The 20,598-nt window shown below is 35.1% G+C and overlaps 2 protein-coding genes across 4 annotated transcripts; one reads left to right on the top strand and one right to left on the bottom strand.

Moving 5' to 3' along the window:
* Positions 1 to 5: 5 nt before the first annotated feature.
* On the bottom strand, positions 6 to 15,498 carry LOC128178907 (MFS-type transporter SLC18B1-like). Of its 3 annotated transcripts, XM_052846326.1 has the most exons (16): positions 15,366 to 15,472; positions 14,977 to 15,047; positions 14,285 to 14,774; positions 14,055 to 14,150; positions 13,174 to 13,247; positions 12,703 to 12,850; positions 12,296 to 12,364; positions 11,788 to 11,878; positions 11,354 to 11,490; positions 11,042 to 11,140; positions 10,810 to 10,904; positions 3,828 to 3,923; positions 3,595 to 3,669; positions 3,338 to 3,431; positions 2,146 to 2,237; positions 6 to 1,124 (listed from the first exon to the last, which is right to left on the bottom strand). In XM_052846326.1, the coding sequence occupies exons 3-16, from the start codon at positions 14,600 to 14,602 to the stop codon at positions 1,052 to 1,054; spliced, it is 1,557 nt and encodes a 518-aa protein (XP_052702286.1). In that variant the 5' UTR covers positions 14,603 to 14,774; positions 14,977 to 15,047; positions 15,366 to 15,472; the 3' UTR covers positions 6 to 1,051. The 3 variants fall into 3 exon arrangements, with proteins under 3 accessions (XP_052702286.1, XP_052702288.1, XP_052702287.1); XM_052846328.1 differs by lacking the exon at positions 14,977 to 15,047 and having other exon boundaries at positions 15,366 to 15,498; XM_052846327.1 differs by lacking the exon at positions 15,366 to 15,472 and having other exon boundaries at positions 14,977 to 15,108.
* On the top strand, positions 5,279 to 9,839 carry LOC128178908 (uncharacterized). The gene is made up of 2 exons (XM_052846329.1): positions 5,279 to 5,739; positions 8,161 to 9,839. The coding sequence occupies exons 1-2, from the start codon at positions 5,463 to 5,465 to the stop codon at positions 9,174 to 9,176; spliced, it is 1,293 nt and encodes a 430-aa protein (XP_052702289.1). The 5' UTR covers positions 5,279 to 5,462; the 3' UTR covers positions 9,177 to 9,839.
* Positions 15,499 to 20,598: the final 5,100 nt, after the last annotated feature.

Here is a 20,598-nt window from a genome sequence, read left to right as displayed (position 1 = left end):
ATTCCTGAGTTTCTCAAGTTCTTTTATTACAGAAACAAAAAATATCAGAACTCTGAAAATCAATTCACACCATACAACAATGAACACGGGATTTTGTGAAACATTGTCCTTTATGAATAAGAACAGATTTATGTTGGAAAGACAAATATTAGCTATTGAATATTCTTTAAGCATTTTAAAAAGTTTGTTCAGCATTCTTTATAAGTACAATAGGATTTAAGTTTAGATTGTGAAGACATTTCAATTTAAAATGCTTCCACAGACATTGAAAATCGAACACATCAGCTTTCAAAAGATATTGGGCTTTTATTTAATAGATAAAAATGCTACTGTAATATAAATGTAAAATGCAACAAAAGTTTTCACAGATTTGGTAAGCATGATATCATATATCATTACGAGTATGCATGGGTATGAAATGATTGAATTTTTCTTTGATAGAAAAAAAAGAATTTTATGAGGCAATAAGCAGCTACTTAGATTGAAAATTTAATATGTTTATAAACAGAGTACTATCATGCTTTGTTAACTCAAAATGGCTTTTTCTGAATTTCACAATGAATATCAATGAATTACTAGGAACTCAAAATTTTCATACATCTGTTCTCCATTAATTATTTCTCGCAATCAAACTATCATTGTGAACTATCCCATCTGCTTCGCAGTTATCATCACCTACTATCCTTAGTATCCTTTCTCTATATTGACAATATCCTTCAGCTATCCTCACTCATGATCGTTCAGGTCATGGTTCTTCTTCACTATCCTTCAGCTATCCTCATCTACTATCCTTTCTGTATAATATAACACTATAGTTTCTGTATAATTACACTATTCCTTCTGTATTTCTGTATTATTACACTATCCTTTCTGTATAATAACACTATCCTTTCTGTATAATAACACTATCCTTTCTGTATAATAACACTATAGTTTCTGTATAAATACACTGTCCTTTCTCTATGATTACACTATCCGTTTTGCTTGCCTGAGTATTCTCCAGGATCACTATCCTTTCCTGGCTGGGCTGTTATGTATATTCTTACTTGTACTATAACGCCCCATTCTCCTCCCTGTCCACAAATCCACTCTCCATCTCAATGTCTGCTGATCTTCTGCCATGCCTTGGTGAAGAATGAATTTAATATATCATTGTGTGATCCACATTTGTTTATTTTATGCATTTACCAGTAAATCAAAAAAATAGCACCAAACAATGAATTATAAAATAAACTGTTTTTAAAAATCTATATATTTTTACATAATGTTTCTTTTAGATATTACTTTTTCAAATGCAATTTGAGAGTCTGTTAATGCTGAATAGATTCATTAAAGAAATTATACTGTAAAGAATCATACAGGGACAAAATATATACAGTAAACCAAGGTTATAGCAAATACGCTTATAATGAATTTACGCTTTCAGCAAAATAATTTTTGTTCCCTGTGACTTTATTATGTGTTGTAAACTTGACAGATATAGCAAATTACGCTTATAACGAAGCAAAATCATCCATCCCTGGCACTTCGCTATAAGTGTGTTTTACTGTTAATACAAATAAATAAAAACAATATTGAATAAAATGTTTAATTGTGAACAACTTTATCCTTGAGCATTTTGATTCCAATATGTACAGTATTGTGATCTAACAACTTAATTTATCCTTGAGCATTTTGATTCCAATACATTTTGATTTCTCTGCTTTGTGGTGGGCAATTTTCAAAACATAATCATCGTTGCCCTCAGCAATTTGAAGTTTAATTAATTAAGAATTGGTAGAAGAATAAAAATCTCCATAGAAGAAAAGGCTCTTTATTTTTTGCCAATGAAAAAATTTTATCGGGGGGGGGGGGGGGGGGGGGGGGGGGCTATTTTAGTGAGGCTGGAGGCAACAAACATTAACTGGTTATGTAAATTTTCATTCAGTCATCGAATTGATTTGTGAAATCAAATGTTCATTGAAGTCGTCAAGTTTAACTAGAGACTGACCATTGTTCATCAATTAATTTATGTCATCGAAACTGGGGGCTTTACTGTATCCAGGAACATCCCTACCCACAAATAATAATACCACAGTGTGAGTTGCTTCAAGCCAGGATCCTCAAATGTAGGACATCAGTGAATATAATGATCCAGAACCTTACCTGAAGGAGAATTTCCGCTGTCTGTGCAGTAGAGGCTTTACTTCTGTTAGATGCATTCTACATACTGTCATAAAGACTAGAAGTACCAATCCCTAAATTAAAACATGCGAGATTAATGGAAAAATTATTAGAATACAATGAATTGTTTGTAAATAGTTGTTTGACTGTAGAAGTGGGCCAAGGATGTTCTTATCTAAATTGCAAAAGAAATGCTTAACAACCCTCTCTCTCTCTCTCTCTCTCTCTCTCTCTCTCTCTCTCTCTCTCTCTTAATTTCAGTTACAATGTACCGGTATATTGCATCTGACAATTAATACAAGCTAGGGCAACCAATTTTTAACCAGTAAACAAAAGAAAAAACAATCTTTTGTTAATATATTTGCTGCATGATGATATACGTGTAGATTTCTATTTAAACATCTGGAAATATTTGACAGATTTAGGTTACCTGATACATACAAAATAAATCAGCAAAATAATTACTGTAGAAGCACATATTTTCGTTGGGTCAATATTTTGTTGTTTTTAAACATGATAAGATTTCGCTGGCATTTAATTTTGTCATATTATAATCTCATAGTATTCATTACTACTTGGGTTAAAAATTCATCATGGATTTAATTTCGTTGATTTATACTGCCAACAAAAATAATGAAATTAAATCCCTAACGAATATTTCTGCTTCTACAGTACATTAATAAAAGTTATTATGTGCATAGTTAGAATTTTTGACTCATTAAGAGAAGGATTTTTTAAAAATTTTGCAAGATTTTGTTAAAATGTCAGAAAATTGGGCAAAAATTTTGATAGGTCAATAAAGAGAAGCACCTCCATATTCCTAAAGTCTGCAATTTCTTTGTATTTTATAAATTTGATATCTATGTTACGGTAATTATTTCTATTAAAAAACAGTAAACAAATAAAAAGATCCAAGTTGATTATCCATACATCAGTTTGTTGTTTTTTCGTTGCATGTAATAAGTTTGATCCTCAAATAATAGCCTCATATACTGTAATTACATAGTTTTCGTTTGGTAACATCTTGTATATTAAACAGTGGAGTAGAGACGTAGCCTGTTCCTTTAGCTTTTGTTAAGTAACATGTTTTAAATTTAACAGTGGAGTATGTAGCTTACCTTTAGCTTTTGTTAAGTAACATGTTTCATATTTAACTGTTGAGTACGTCACCTACCGTCAGGAGGAGCAGACCAGAACATAGAGTTGACCCCCAGCCAAACCCAGCAACCTCCAGCAGGGCACTCCCTGAGATCGGGCCCATGAAGGCTCTGTCAGAGTGAACAGAAAGTTGTCAGACATAATGAGTGTTCCTTATATTGTTATGCATGCTTCTTTTATTTCCTTTGGATAAAAAGATTAATGATGATTTAAAAGTGAACCAATTCCCAAAAGTTATAATATAAGCAAGAACTTAATCTGCACAAATCTTACCCTAGTGAATAACATGAGTTGAAGAATCCAGATACAATTCCAAATGTATCCAGGTTATCTTCCATTCCTAGCCGCCTGAAAATAAATGTTATATACATTCCATTGTATATCTCATAACCACTTACTAAGATTATCAAACAAATTTAATATTCAATTTTAAACATAAAGTGTTTGAGTTTCTCAATCTGCTGTCAATCCATCTCTCTGCCTTATGACCAGTGTTGAACACTTACTCTGCTCCCACAAGGATTGCGGTGAAGCTGGGAATCAGAAGACAGCTGAGGAAAATCCCGACCCCCACCAGGGACAGTGACACCAGCCATAGGGAGCTGAAAGAGGAAGTGTACTCAGTTATCTCTCTGTAAGGTGAACTGAAGATCAGGAAGTGTACTCAGTTATCTCTCTGTAAGGTGAACTGAAAGATCAGGAACTGTACTCAGTAATCTCCCTGTAAGGTGAGCTGAAAGAGGAACTGTACTCAGTAATCTCCCTGTAAGGTGAGCTGAAAGAGGAACTGTACTCAGTAATCTCCCTATAGGTATTCATATTAGCTGAAAGAGGAAGTGTACTCAGTTATCTCTCTGTAAGGTGAACTGAAAGATCAGGAACTGTACTCAGTAATCTCCCTGTAAGGTAAGCTGAAAGATCAGGAACTGTACCAAGTAATCTCCCTGTAAGGTAAATGTTAGCTGAAAGAGGAAGTGTACTCAGTAATCTCCCTGTAAGGTACATGTACGTTAGCTGAAAGAGGAAGTGTACTTAATAATCTCCCTGTAAGGTGAGCTGAAAGATCAGGAAGTGTACTCAGTAATCTCCCTGAAAGGTACATATTGGCTGAAAGAGTGAGTGTACTCAGTAATCTCCCTGTAAGGTACATATTAGCTGGAAGAGGAAGTGTACTCAGTAATCTGATCCCTTTAAGGTGAGCTCAAAGATCAGGAACTGTACTCAGTAATCTCTCTGTAAGGTGAGCTGAAAGAGTGAGTGTACTCAGTAATCTCCCTGTAAGGTACATATTAGCTGAAAGAGGAAGTGTACTCAGTAATCTCCCTGTAAGGTACATATTAGCTGAAAGAGGAAGTGTACTCAGTAATCTCCCTGTAAGGTACATATTAGCTGAAAGAGGAAGTGTACTCAGTAATCTCCCTGTAAGGTACATATTAGCTGAAAGAGGAACTGTACTCAGTAATCTCCCTGTAAGGTACATATTAGCTGAAAGAGTGAGTGTACTCAGTAATCTCCCTGTAAGGTGAGCTAAAAGATCAGGAAGTGTACTCAGTAATCTCCCAGAAAAGTGTCTATTTAAAAATAGAATAAAAGTCAAAATCCATACTAGCTCCCTCTAAAACCAAAAACAACTCCCTTGTCCACAGATTTCATAAAAAGGTTTCATGCAGTCTGGTCTCTCTAAAAAGCTATTTAAAACCATATTTGCTAACTTCATTGTCGTGGGAATTGCTTAAATGCTTGTGTCTTAATTGCTACTTTTACACAGTGAATAACAAAACCCCACAAATAACTAAAGTCATTACGTCACATAAATATTGACGTAACATCAAAAGACAGAGGTATAATAGTAACAGTGCTCTCCCTTTGATAACAGGGAGCTAAAAGGCAGAGGTATAATATTATTAACAGTGCTCTCCCTTTGATAACATGGAGCTAAAAGGCAGGGGTATATAGTTTTCCCGCGTTTCGTAGAATAGCGGGAAAATGTTGTATGATATTAACGTGTTCGAATAGATTCGCGTAGGAATACAGGGCGGGGCCATAGGAAGGCCAGTATAAAAGGTCAGAGTTAATAGTAAAGGTCATTCTAGCCAGTTTCACTCAGCGCACGAAGCTTACATTCTTTTTTCGCGGGCAGCATGGCGGCACCAAATGACGAATTCTTACAAAGAGTTTCAGAAATAATGGACTCCAAACTGTCTTCATTCGAGCAAAAGATATCCAAACAACAAAAACAGCAACACGAACAGCAATTGTCCAGGATTCAGGCAGCAAACGACAAGACGTTCGTTTTCAAGAGAAAGGGAAACGAAGCCCAGTACAAATTCAACAACAGCGTAAGAGAAAAATTGATAGAAGCCAACACCAGCTTAAGCGAAGGGGAACCAGAAATGGCCTTTAACAGCATTTCATCAGGTATAGAGCTTATTCATCAGAGACAAAAGTTAATTAAATTAGCAGACTCTTCCAAAACAGGTTGGCGAACAGTGCAAGAATATACACAGCATGAATTAGCGTCAGACGAGGAGGACGAAAAACGAATTTTTAAAGCTGAAATCAGGGCGGAGAAGAAATTAAAGGAGGAGAGGATACAGAAGGCGAGGACGTCCAGGCGTACCAATCCATACCCGGAGCGAGCCAGCAGCGTGCAGAACCAGCACAAGTCCTACGAGAACAGTAAACAATCGGGAACATGCTTCAAATGCGGTTTCCCCGGTCATTGGGCAAAGAATTGCACCACCAACAACAACAACAACAAAGAGACAGGCTCTAAGTTAAGTACTTTAGATAGTAATGTTCAAAGTATGTGTATTGTTCAGAGCAAAGATTTACATGCATGCATGAGTGAGCACTTTTCAGAGAGTAAAAATAATGTCTGCCGTTTTGTGGCCACAATAGAAGAAAATGTCAGTCCAGTTGGACGTTTGAGAGGTCATTTGACTAAATGGGTAGATATACAAGCAGATAAGTATATTTTGGACGTTATTGAAAATGGATACAAAATTCCGTTTAAGACTATTCCAAAAAGTGTGTGTCTAGACAACAATAAATCTGCTAGGGATAATGTCAAAGTAGTTTGTTCTGAGATTCAAAAACTCATTGATAAAGGTTGCGTAACAGAGGTCAAGAATGTTCCTTTTGTCGTCAATCCTTTGACACTCGCTTTCAATAAAACAGGTAAACCCCGGTTGGTGTTAGATTGCAGGCATATCAATAGTTGTATTCACGATTTCGTTTTCAGAATGGAAGATGTCAAAACTGCTAGAGAAATTTTTCAGAAGGGCGATTTTTTGATAAGTTTTGATTTAAAATCAGCATATCATCACATTGAAATTTTTGAACACCATAAACAATATCTAGGTTTTCAATGGGAGATGAAAGGGGATATAAAATACTTTGTGTTCAACGTATTACCTTTTGGCATTTCTTCTGCAGCATTTATTTTTACAAAACTAATATGAGAAAAGTGGTTCAGTATTGGAGATCTTTGAGTTATCGGGTCATTATGTACTTGGACGATGGTTTAGCAGGGGCCGAAGATTTTGATCAAGCGTCTACACTCAGTGAGGTTATCAAACGCGACTTGACAGAGTTGGGTTTCATTATAGCAGAGTCTAAAAGTGTTTGGTTCCCACAACAAAATATTGTGTGGTTAGGTTTCGAATGGGATATGAGTAACGCAAGAGAGAGTTAGGAAGCTACTCAGTTGCATTGAAGAAGTGTATTTGAAAAGTCAATCAGGGTGTTCGCATTTTCGGGCGAAATCTATTGCTAGTATAGCAGGTCAGATCATATCTATGAATAACGCTATAGGAAATGCGGTTAGTTTCAAAACTAGGTATCTTTATCAAGATATATTGTCAAGATTCAGTTGGAATTCTTACATTGAATTAAGTTTGCAAACTTTAGAAGAATTAGAATTTTGGAAGATTAATTTAAGATCTATAAATGGCAAAGAAATAAAGACTTCCAAAGAACTTTCAGAACTAAAAATTTTTAGTGATGCATCCGACTCAGGTTTTGGAGCTTATGTAGAAAATTCTGAGATATCAGTGGTAGTAGGCCTCTGGACTGGAGAGGAATCCATGAAAAGTTCCACCTGGAGGGAACTAGAGGCAATTAACAGGTGTTTGAATACTATAGGAGAAAGTATTCAGGGTAAAGAAGTAACATGGTATAACGACAGCAAAAATGTTTGCAGAATTTTGGAAGTCGGTAGCAGAAAGTCGTATTTACATGAAATTGCTGTAACAATTTTTGAAAAATTACAGAATTTACATATCATTTTTGACATTCAGTGGTTACCAAGGGCAGAAAACATTCCAGCCGATTCACTTAGCAGGTGTTTTGACAGTGACGACTGGGGAATAAAAAACAGTGTTTTTCAAATTATTGATGAATGTTGGGGCATACACACTTGTGATAGGTTTGCTACAGATTATAATAGTAAATGTACCAAATTTAACTCTAGATGGTGGTGTCCAAACACAAGCGGGATAGACGCTTTTAAGCAATTCTGGGGTAACGATAATAACTGGTTAGTTCCACCACCAAGGTTGGTTTGCAAGACAATAAATAAATTAAAACAGGATAAGGGTAAGGGTACCCTTGTTATTCCTCAGTGGAAATCGGCTCCGTTTTGGCCATTATTGTGCAAAGCGGAAAAGTGGGATTTTTTCATTAAGGGCGTGAAAAAACTTAATTCTTTGATAACCGAAAGAGGCAGAGGGGCAAACGGCATATTTGGGGGCCATAAAATGTTCGACATGGTAGCATTGCGCTTGGAATTTTAGATATTAAATGCAACTTGTTCAGTTTTTTCATTTTTTATTCCAGAGCTAAACATTGAACAGAGAGTACACGACAGTTTATTTTTAGCGGGCATCGACACATCATCAGCGGACAATGCAGCTCTAGCAGAAAAAATGTGTGAATATATTGTGAAATCCAGAAGTGAAAACACAAGCAAAAAATATATGTCGTCATTCAATAGGTGGTCAAAATTCATTACGAACAAAGGAAAATCAGCTATTCCAGCCAATTCAATGCATGTCGCTCTTTATCTAACGTATTTGTTGAACATCGGATGTTCTTTTCATGTTATATCCAGTGCTGTGTATGCTATCAAGTGGGCGCATTCCATTTTAGGATATGAGGATCCAACAGAACATCCATTCATTAAAAATATAGTAGAAGCTTCCAAACGCAACAACAAAGCCAGAGTTATCAAAAAAGAAGTCGTCACGACTAAAGATCTCGTATTATTGTGTGATATTTATGCAGATAGTTCCAGTTTGTTGGAAGTGCGTGATATGTGCATGATTTTACTTTCCTTTGCAGGTTTTTTACGCTACGAGGAACTAAGTTCACTTCCTTGTTCGGATGTTAAATTTTTAGATGGATATGTCAAAATTTTCATCAACAAAAGCAAAACTGACCAATATAGACAAGGAAACGAAATACTAATTTCAGCGGGTGTTACTTCGGCTTGTCCGGTATTAATGTTGCAACGTTATATATCGCTAGGAAATATAGACATTTTTTCTGATCATTTTTTGTTTAAGTCCGTGTTTAAATCCAAGGAGGGTTTAAAGTTAATATACAAAAATAAAAAACTTAGTTACACACGAGCAAGAGAGTGCATGTTATCAAAACTTAAATCCGTTATGGGAAATGTCAACATTGGTCTTCATTCCTTACGATCGGGAGGCGCGACAGCAGCAGCAAATTCCAACGTAAATGAGCGATGTTGGAAAAAGCACGGACGATGGGCATCAGATTCGTCTAAAGACGGTTATGAAAAAGACAGTTTAGAAAGCAGACTTTCAGTTTCAAAAAATTTGGGATTATGATAACAAACAAAAGACAGTCAGGTTACATGTTTTGTTTTGTTGCTTTTTTTTTCAGTACTTAAACTATTTCGCATAATATTTCATACTTTGCTTACTTTTGAACATTTAATTCTAAGCTCGTCTGGCTCACACCTAAGTTGTGTTGTTCTTAATGTGTTGGAAATATTCTTATAAGTGTATATTATACTATAGTTTTCCCGCGTTTCGTAGAATAGCGGGAAAATGTTGTATGATATTAACGTGTTCGAATAGATTCGCGTAGGAATACAGGGCGGGGCCATAGGAAGGCCAGTATAAAAGGTCAGAGTTAATAGTAAAGGTCATTCTAGCCAGTTTCACTCAGCGCACGAAGCTTACATTCTTTTTTAAGTTTTTTGATGTCATTATATTTAGTGAATTATATAGCATTCCGTAATTAATAATAATATTTATAATAATGTATGAATAAGTCCGATATTCGCCCCTAGACGTTATTTACACTTGCGTTCGGACACAGGTTTCCATAGTTTTTTCAAATATTTTATCTATGGTTTTTCCTGGGCGGTTTTTAACGTCACTCATGGGGAATTATATTTTTTTGTTACACTTTATGTACACATGATATCGATGATGTATTATCATTAAAGGCCAGCTGCCCGCAAAGCTCGTCTGGCTCACACCTAAGTTGTGTTGTTCTTAATGTGTTGGAAATATTCTTATAAGTGTATATTATACTAATATTTACAGTGTTCTCCCTTTGATAACAGGGAGCTAAAAGACAGAGGTATAATATTTACAGTGTTCTCCCTTTGATAACAGTGAGCTAAAAGGCAGAGGTATAATATTTACAGTGTTCTCCCTTTGATAACAGGGAGCTAAAGACTGGGGTATAATATTTACAGTGTTCACCCTTTGATAACAGGGAGCTAAAAGACAGAGGTATGATATTAACCGTGTTCTCCCTTTGAACTCTCCTTACTTGCAGATAACACAGAAAACGTTGTTCACTAGTTTCTATAATTCCATAAAGCTATAAACACTACATCAATCTGTCCTACAACTATGTCCTACATGAATCCTATATATAGAAATAAGGAATGTTGGCACATTTTTCAGAGCAATTCTGAGAGTATATTTCTACTTGTAAATCAATTTATGAAATAGAATGAGTAGGGAGATCTAACAATAAGTCTTTTTAAACCTTTTCATTTGTCCTCATAGTACCGGGTAATAAGAAATATGTAAGCTTAAAAGATGGTAAACTCTGCAGAGACAGGTTAAAAAGTGCAGGAAAAAAATTAAGGATTGTCTCCCTTAAATTGCTTTTCAAATGTACAAAAACCAAGTACTTTTGAAATTTTCTTGAACATAAAGTCTCTGCCATCCAGAAGTTAATGTATCAAAAATTGTCCAATATCTTGTAATACTAGTATTCAGATTCTGAAACTTAATTAATCATGATTGAATAATGGTTTATGCCATCTCTTTATTGTATCAAATATAAAGGCAACTCAGAGATTGGGTCATTGACAATTCTATCTTCTACATGTGTGATTGGTGAATTATAACTCTGTGATACTCTCATAAAAATAAATTAAATGATTGAGTTTTTATGAAATAAAATTGACTGAATAACCTGAAGTAATCAACTTACAAAGGAAGGAATGAAAACAAGGGTGAAGGCCCCAGGGTGAAGAAAAAAATGGAGGTCAGGAGGGCACCTGCCGTCACCAGGGAAACCACGTAGTTCTGTAAAAAAGAATATGACATTACATGCACTTTAAGGATACAGAGTCTGAATGTTTTATAGTAGTAGAAGATTGAGGAAGACTGCAGTACTAATCACGGTTCGGTGTATTTATTGCACGGTTTCTGGAGTGTTATACCTTTGAGTCCGAGACCCAGCCCCACACCGGGGAGGTGATCGCGTAGAGAGCTGGTGGAATAAGGAACATCAGACTCACAGACACTGTCCCAATTCCCAGCTGTCAAAACACAGCAAATTCCATTTCACACAACAAGCATCTTATTCAATGATTGAATGGATACAAAAAGTGAATCAAAGGGATACAGACAACATTAATTCTAAGCTTTACATTTATATACACTATCATATACAGGTAATCCAATTTGAGTAAAGAATCATAAAACTGGCAAAGAACATTTAAAGTGATGTGATACTTAATTATCCCCCTTACTTTGTATAGGTGACCCGCTAAGGTTGCCTCCAGGTAACTGATGCTGTAGGACCCACTTATGATGCAACCAGCCACAAACCACACTAGTGGACTCTTCAGCAGGTGGAGGACAGATATGGACAGAGTGCGATGGACACCTTATTTAAAGTATCAGATTAATTAATGCCATCAAACGTTTCAAATTATGAACTAAGCATGTGTTACTTAAATTATTCTTTATTACATATTTTATTTAACTGGCATTTTTTAGTTTGTTTGGATTTTGGTTTGTTTTTTTTTTGGGGGGGGGGGGGTGCAAAAATGGTTTTCTGTTCAATCACCATCAATTAAAACCTTTGAAACACATCAATTCTGGGTCTCTCAGAATCAATATATATTTATATCTGAAAAGAAGCTCTTTTATTTTTAAAAGCAGCTTAAGTGTGATTACATACTGTCAAGTTTGGGCATGATGAAGAAGCTGATGATCCCTGCTGCTACTAAAACACAGCCCAGCACATAGAACGGGAGACTGTAGCCACTCAACTGGAAACAATATCATCAACTCTTGACAGAATAGACAGCCAAAATCAAAGTCATAAAATGATTGTGTAACCAGACAATGCTGTCTTTTATTTCTGAATTTAATTTTGTATCAAATTAAATCTGGACTCAAGGACTGAGGAAGGAAAATGGAGTTGCTAAGTATGAGAAATGACTGTGAATTTGAAAAGTGTTTCCCATTTTATTTTATGCTGAACTTTGCAACTTTGCACAAATCTTTGGGCCCCTGCCATTTTTTACTGAGATTTGTTATAAGCTACAGTACTGATAATTTGTCAGAAAGGCCAGGGTTGGGGGGGTCAAATAGAGTGGACATGGCCTTGATATTTGTCTATCACTGCCATTATTGTTTTTTTAGGGGGATGGGGGTCAGGGGTTGTGGAAGTAATGGTCACTTACTGAGTACAGTCCTCCACCAATAGCTGGCCCTACCATCATCCCTACCCCTGTAAACAACTCAAGGTAGCCCTGGGGAAACACAGGTTCATAGATTTTACTGAACAAAAAAGTTTAAGAAAATTTAAGCCATATGTATTTTTCAATTTCAATGAAATTAAGCCTAGAAATTTGTTTGTTGACCTATTGAAGTTGCTGAAAATTAACTTTCTTTGTTTATTTGAACTTATTATGGTTGATATTAACCTGTAGGATAATTAATGATGTTCAGTGAGCATGTTTATCTTTTAAATGATGCAATACTTTACTATAATTTTACTAAAGTTCTTACTATAATAAATAATAAAATCACATTATGTAACATTTGATGGTTAAGTATTTAAGGAAATAATATTCAAGGAAATACATACCACTACAGTGGCAATGTACTTTGGAAATGCATCAGCAAGAATGGCATAGCTGGAGGTGACAAAGGCTGCAGATGCCAGAGCTTCCAAAGTTCGACACAAGAAACACAGGAGGATAAACCTGTACCCCCCGGGGCAGTAGTACAGGACCCTGTAAGTACAGGCGCCTATAGTTAAAATAGTGTCAAAAAAAACACAGGAGGATAAACCTGCACCCCCGGGGCAGTAGTACAAGACCCTGTAAGTACAGGCACCTTGTTAAAATAGTGTCAGAGATGGACAGACAGATTCTGACAGACAGATAGAATGGTGGATCTCAGACAAAAAGATGGAATAAAGGAGCATGAATGATAGAAAGACAGATGGGCAGACAGACAAAGAAAGAAGAAAAACGCAGAGGTGACTTGAATAGATCTTTTTTAAGAGAGAGAGAGAGAGAGAGAGAGAGAGAGAGAAAAACAATCACAAACTTACCCAAACAAAATTGTACAAATTCCACTTACAAGCACACCAGAAACAAACAGGAATTTGGTGCCAATTTTTGTCATCTAAAACAGAATTTAGGAAGTTTTTTAATCCCAAGCATAGGTGCTGATAGTAAATATTCACCAGTGTTTATTAGATGTGCCTCAATGATAATCTCTACTTATCCATAGTTTTTGTCTAGTCATTTTATAGTTTAAAATTCATACTTTATATTCCAAAAGAAATTGTTTTATGAAAAATAAAGTACTATACTATAATCACAAAATATTTATACAGTACTAGTTAAAAAATTGACCAAAATCAGATGAGTGAAATATTAATTTTGAGTATATATATTAATTATCAATGCAATGTTCTATATGAAAAAAGTGGCAAAGCTCTAGCCAATATCAGATTCTTTTGCAAATAATTTTGTACATTGAATGGAAGGTGAATCAAAATACATGTACTATTAAAACACACCTGTCAACTGCACCTGGTATGATAACAAGGTGCAGTTTCAAAGCAGAGAAGATTTTTCTAAAAACCTAGCTGATATTTTCCATATATTTAGAAGATTAATTAATACAAATGAATAATTCATGACTTTATTGAGCAAAAAATCTTCTTTTATAAGGTATGCATATTTTGAATGACTGTTATAAAGATACAAATCATAGAAGCGTATTATATACAACACACGCTTAAAACAATGATAAAAGATATCATATTGAAAGTTTCAGATTGAGAAACATAAAACATCACAAAAACATTGCATTTGGGGAAAATCGTGCAAAACATATGGTTAAAAATGGAGTGCTTTTATGGTGGAGGTGTCTAATACCTTACAAGACTAGATAAACCAAAATGTATATGCTGAAATTTCTTACGTAATTTCCAAAGATCGGAGATGCTAGAAAGGAAACCAGCTCAAAGATGCCAAAAATCAGACCAACAAGGGTTAAACTCGTGCCCTTCCTTGCCGCCTGTACAAGGAAATTAAAGGAAGTTATATCCAACAAGGAAATTAAAGGAAGTTATATCCAAAGTAATGTTCATAGATCTTTTGTCTCAAGTGTTTTTCTTTGGACTATTTTCATAAAGAAAAAAAATTATATACCTCTCCTGGGAAGAAAGGTCCGAGGATGGAGAAGTTGGCGGCAGCACAGAAGTTACAGACGGCCATCATCAGGAGGAGGATCTTCTTCTCTCGAGGTATCTCACACAGGGAGAAGGCCTTCGCTGGGCGGTCCGATCCCCCCTCTTCCACCTCCTGGATCTTGGCATACTCCGAGCTGGGGATCGCCACCTCGTGATCCCCACCCCCCTCCACGCTGGAGTACAGCGAGGGTTCGGGGTCACGGTCCGTACTGTCCACGGGGTGATAGGCACCGGACGGTGGAGCCCCGCCCCTTCGATCTTTGTCAGCTAGAGACATCACAATTCAACACGTAATTCGTAAGACTTCGTTTGTAATACACATCAACAGTCGCCAAACGCACTTCACAGTTCCGTTGATTGCATTATATTTGGGGGGATTTTTTGTCGTCTTGTTTCTTTCGATGGTCGTATTCACACACGAGACCCCTCCTGTTTGTTTCGTCAAAATTCTGAGAAACAAAATTCATGCTTTTTTACCTCATGCCACCAAGTCATGTTTTGTTATTATTAGAGAAGAAAAAGCACTTATGTCAGATCTGAATCGCTGGAGATTAATTGACATGCCATTCCTTCTTGACTTATTTTTTTTTTGAAGGGGGGGGGGGGTAATTTTGTGTTTTACCTGGCTAGCTATGAATCACATTGTCTCACCTGTAACCATTAAGGCCATCCCCAGTCCATCGCCGAGTGTATGTAGATCCTGTTACACACAGCGATTCACACTAAACAGGTACATTACGATGGATTAGTCCATACATTAAGTATCATATATACTATACACAGACAGGTAAACAACGATTACTGGAGGGCCCACACAAAGTGCATGCCAGATAAAAGAATTCTTCAATGCAAATATTCTTATGAAATCAAGGAGTGTGACCGAAATATCCCTATTTTGCATTAAAATGCATCTATTTGATATTTAATCCTATAGATTTTCAGTCAATTTCCATCAAGTTTTTCCCCCCAAATTTTACGATCTAATAGAGCCACTTACACATTTTATATTTTACGCAAATATATAAAACCTTCCTTCCTACCTTCAGAAGTGTAGTCTAGCCTATCACGGTATAGACGGTGTACATCCTATTTAAATAAAACAGCAAACTATGCCCCCGCAACTTGCCCTTCTTCCTTCAGACAGAAGGATCGGAGACAAATTAATTGATAAAACAAACGAATGGAGAAATATTTTTTTACTCTCCCACGAAATTTTTTTAAATTTTTTAAACCTCAATCACGATTTTCTAGGTAAATATGAGGTCGTGAAATTTAAAAAAAAAAAACCCCAAAGTACAAATGAGAAAACATGCAACTTAAATGGTTTTTCAGATTTAATTTGCGGTATAACCTTTAGCTATCATATTAAATGACGACAATAAAGCGGACATTTTTAAAAAAGTTATTACAATTTAATGGACCGTTTTACCTGGGGCCATGACGTTAATTAGAACACTTCACTTACGGTTGGGAACACCGAATTTTTGGCGACCAGGTAGATTTACTTCCCAGGAAATTTGATAATTAATTTCCTATTTTACAATGATGTGGGAAACAGTTTTAAATACTGGCTTCAAGTTCAAGTTCTTTATTCCAAGAGACAAATGTCTCACAAAATAACCAAACATTTATTTAATGGACAAATAAGTAAAAAATGGAACTCATCTTCAATTACATTTAAGTTGCAAGATTCACATTTTCGACAATCACGTGTTAAATTATCATACCTCCCTGTTTCAATCTTTAAGTCATGTGAGGACAACCGTAAGCGTGTAATTAATTTACGATATTTTACATGAATTGGTTTCTTAAGGTAAACTTGTAAACAAAAATGATCAACAACATGTTTATATAATATACATTTTGATGCATTGCTTATATCGTTAACAACTTTTTGTTTAAAGACATCACACATGGCTTAAACAGAGCAAAGAGCAAGTTACAAGACACTTCCCCTCTTGAATTAAGAGAGAGAGAGAGAGAGAGAGAGAGAGAGAGAGAGAGAGAGAGAGAGAGAGAGAGAGAGAGAGAGAGAGAGAGAGAGAGAGAGAGAGAGAGAGAGAGAGAGGTGGTTTTACATGTGGACACCAGTGATAAACAAAACGTCCTGTTATACATGTTTATTTTTGAACATGGTAAAAGATTCAATTAATGTATAGATATTTCTGTCATTGTATTAATGTACATGCATACTTTTTTTAATGAAAATATTATCGCTTAACATATCTGCATTGTCTTATGATCATTGACATTCATTTATACACTTGACACTGATACTGTCTATAATCACTGACACTTAATACAAAGTTACGTATTTATAAATATAACATTATTATATATTATATATTTATATATTCAACTTAAATATTGTAAAATAATGTTTACATTGACAGTAATTTAGTGAATTTTACTTACTTTTCATAATCAATTCATCAGTCAGCTAAAAGAAAGATGTTAATATAAACAATAAAATGCTTTTTTTGATGATTCATTCGGGTTATGAAGGTAGCGATCATTGCAGAAAAAATTTACATAACCCGCTAACGCTTAGGTACATTAACAGTAATTTAGTGAATTTTACTGACTTTTCATAATCAATTTATTAATTAGTTAAACAAAGATGTTAATATAAACAATAAAATGCTTTCTTTGATGATTCATTCGGGTTATGAAGGTAGCAATCATTGCAGGAAAAATTAACATAACCCGCAAACGCGGGTTAATGTATTGTTCCTGCAATGTCGCTACCTTCATACCCCGAATGAATCACCAAAAAAAGCATTTTATTGTTTAAATATTCACCAATATAAATTGTTTGATTTGTTTGATATAAATATTAACAGTGGTCGTAATGATCTATAACACTTTCCATAAACCGGTAGTATGCAAGTGGACTGCTGAATAGGTTGTAAACACGTTATGGTCGGTTTACAAGAAGTGCATATATAAACTCGCTAAACTTGAGAAAATAGAAAAAGGACGTTTGAAGACAGAAAAACCCTGAGTGATTTTAAAGACGACGATTTCCTCATATTACGATATTACGCCACAGGCAGTCTTCGAGAACGACTAAAATAGTGAATATTCGTCAGAACAAACAAGCAACAACAATAGACTGAATATATTGTCCGAGATCCATCGCTTTGAGCTTTTTAAAATTTTTAGGTACATATGTATATATACTAATGTCACCTTGAATGTTGTGTCTGTACATTTACATCTACCCCCATATAATATTAATGATGTCATGCACGTGTATCTATAAAAACCAATACATTCGACAATAGAAATGAAAAATACGTTTTTACTTTTTAACATAAACATGACTTTACTAAGACATTGCTAAGTTTGCTTTATGTTACGGTATAAGACATACTTAAGCAGGACTTATGTAGGTCCTAAGATTCCGCGTAAGTCCTACTTATGACCCTACTTAAGTCAAAATCTTAGCATGCTTTATGCTACGAGTCCCAGGGGCCCGTTTCACTAAAAGGCGTACGCCCGGCGTAACCTTACGCCTGGCGTAAGTCCGGACTTTAGTCAAATATTTGGACTAAGGTCCGTTTCACTAAAAGGCGTAACTTTGCGCCCGCCTTAAGTTAAGCCAAAAATCTACGCCTAGCCAAGGGTAGTCGTACCTTTTGGCGTAAACATGAAATGATTGCTAATTCTGTTGCTGAGAATATCAGTGCTGACCGTAATGTTAAATTGTACAATTTGTCATGTAAATTTTATTAATTTCATATGAATTTAAAAAAATAGAGAGTTTTGATAGGTGGTACCAATTCTTAAATAGAAATTTTCTTACCATGATTTATGCACATTCTTTATATTTGCACTTGCCGTTTACATGTTAAAACGGCATATTTAGACAATCGATATATAGTTTTCATTCGATTTTTTTATTCAAAAATTTGATTTACGTTTCATATATTTTAGTAGATTTGGCAATTAATAACGCAGAAAATATACACACACGATGCACATGTAGTGCAAAGGTGTATTTGTACAAGAAATTTGTTGCATTTCACACCCCCCCCTTCCACGCAAAATATGTGTGAGCGCGATATTTTGAAATTAAAACCTCTATAAGTGAATTATTGACTTTTATTTTTTCCTCTTTTTTATTCTATTTTTGATGAGTAAAAGATGTCATGCTTAGGTAGTTAAATTAAGGTTAATCAAAAAAGTATTTTCAGTATTGTTAAAATGTAAATACATAAATATGATGAAAGCTCCAACTGTGTTTTAGAGTCGTCAAAAGTCCTTAATTTTTTTTAATATTAGATATTGTATTTATCATACAACCGATACAAAACACTGACTCTAGATCAAAAAGATTTTATTTCGTAGGTTACATACACCTACTCTATATTAACTTAAAATTTATATGAAGCCTCACTCAATATACTAAATACAGATGAAAGTGTACTTGGGTTGTTTATGTTGAGTTCACCATATATCGGACACATACATCTTTACCTTGGAGATAACTTTGGATAACTTTGGATAAAGATTTACAAATTAGATAAACGTGCATGCACTTATGTAAATCGAAAAAACCCAACTTCTGAAACAAATTGTGTAAAAAATAAATTTGCCTTGGAATTCATCAATTATATCCTAGGTCATTTTTGCTTCACATTTTACACTGAAAAAATCTGAATATGAAATTCATATATATATATATTTATCCGAACTTTTTCGCCATGAAATAAGAAATTTTCGTTATTTTTAATATCTACTGTATGGTTGTCCGATGCTGGCTTAATATTGTCCGATCCAAGGTTAAATAGCTCATTACTGCATGCATTTATTTGCTATATTTTCTATATTTAAACAAATTCGCTGATTTTCTTTCAATGGTTAAGCAAGAGAAAACCAGAAAATTTAATAAAGAAAAAATTGTACTCGGGCCATATTTGACGCATGATCAAAAGAAAAATTCAAAGGGTGTTTGAAGCATGGTGAAGTCACCGTAGATATCGATAACAAAGTGTTCTGTTGAGTTAATAATTTCAATTGAACATATCCTATATGCTTCATCAAAATATATCCTTCAAATAAAACATTTCAGCAAGTTTTGCTGTGTGATTTTGTCACTTAACAGGATTAATTTTTAACAACAATGTACTGAATTAAATGTAACCAATATGCCTTAATACATGTATAGTACTTCGCGGTTCTCTCTCTCTCTCTCTCTCTCTTTCTCTCTCTCTCAATTTTTCTCTCACGCAAATACAATTGACAAGTTTCTATCGTTCTATCTATATAAACAATATCTATCTATCTATCTATCTATCTATCTATCTATCTATTTATCTATCTTTCTTTCTTTCTTTGTTTCTACTGTTTATTATCTGTACTTGCATGTGCATAAGCTCGTTGTCAAGGACGTAAGTCTGGCCTTAACTTAGTCCGATACTAGTATTTACGGCCAGGCGTACGCCTCTTAGTGAAACGCAATTTACGCCGGACTAAATTTTGGCGTACGCCCTAAGGCCTAACTTAACTTTCGTCGTATCTTACGCCTTTTAGTGAAACGGGCCCCAGGTGCTTGTGATTGCCGGGTATTTTGAATATGGTATAGTCCCCCCCCCCCCCCCCCACTAACTGATATCATATCCGAAATTTGCCGACACCTGCTGAGCACCCGATCCTTACCGTTATCATCTTTTCCTAAAAGAAATCTATCAAGTGTTTTTTCAAATGTTAAACATAAAGCCCCTATGGTAACAAGATGATTTTAATCATGTCATATTGGTTAAAAAAAGATTATGAAAGATTTTTCTCTGTTCATTCCTATATTGTGGCCCACTTTCACCTCAGAGATCATCGAATCATCACTATCTGTTGATGCTTACCAACAAGTATCAACATACATGGTCTATTGGTTTTGGGATTGAACTTTTTAAAAATGAATTTTCTCTATAGATTTCTATGTAAAAATTTGACCCCCTCATTGTGTTCCAAACCAACACCTGGGGAATTTGAATAACCACTACCTTGGAATGCTTTCACACAAGTTACAGCTAGCTAGCATTCCTGACCAAATGGTGTTTTAGAAGAAGATTTTTAAAGACTTTTTTCTTTATATTCCTATGTAAAAATTTGACCCTCACCCCATTGTGGCCCAAGCCTACCCAGGGAATCGCTCTTTGTTGCCATAGCACGACCGGATGAAAAACACAACTCGTTGAAAAAAAAATCCAACTACTTTTACCATAGGCACCTATATATAAACAAACAAAAATGGAATGCCACAGCTGCCTT

This window comes from Crassostrea angulata, chromosome 3, assembly GCF_025612915.1.
Source record: "Crassostrea angulata isolate pt1a10 chromosome 3, ASM2561291v2, whole genome shotgun sequence".
In the NCBI taxonomy this organism is placed as follows: domain Eukaryota; kingdom Metazoa; phylum Mollusca; class Bivalvia; order Ostreida; family Ostreidae; genus Magallana; species Magallana angulata.
The sequence above is the reverse complement of the archived record's forward strand: the minus strand, read 5'-3'. Positions and strand labels throughout refer to the sequence as shown.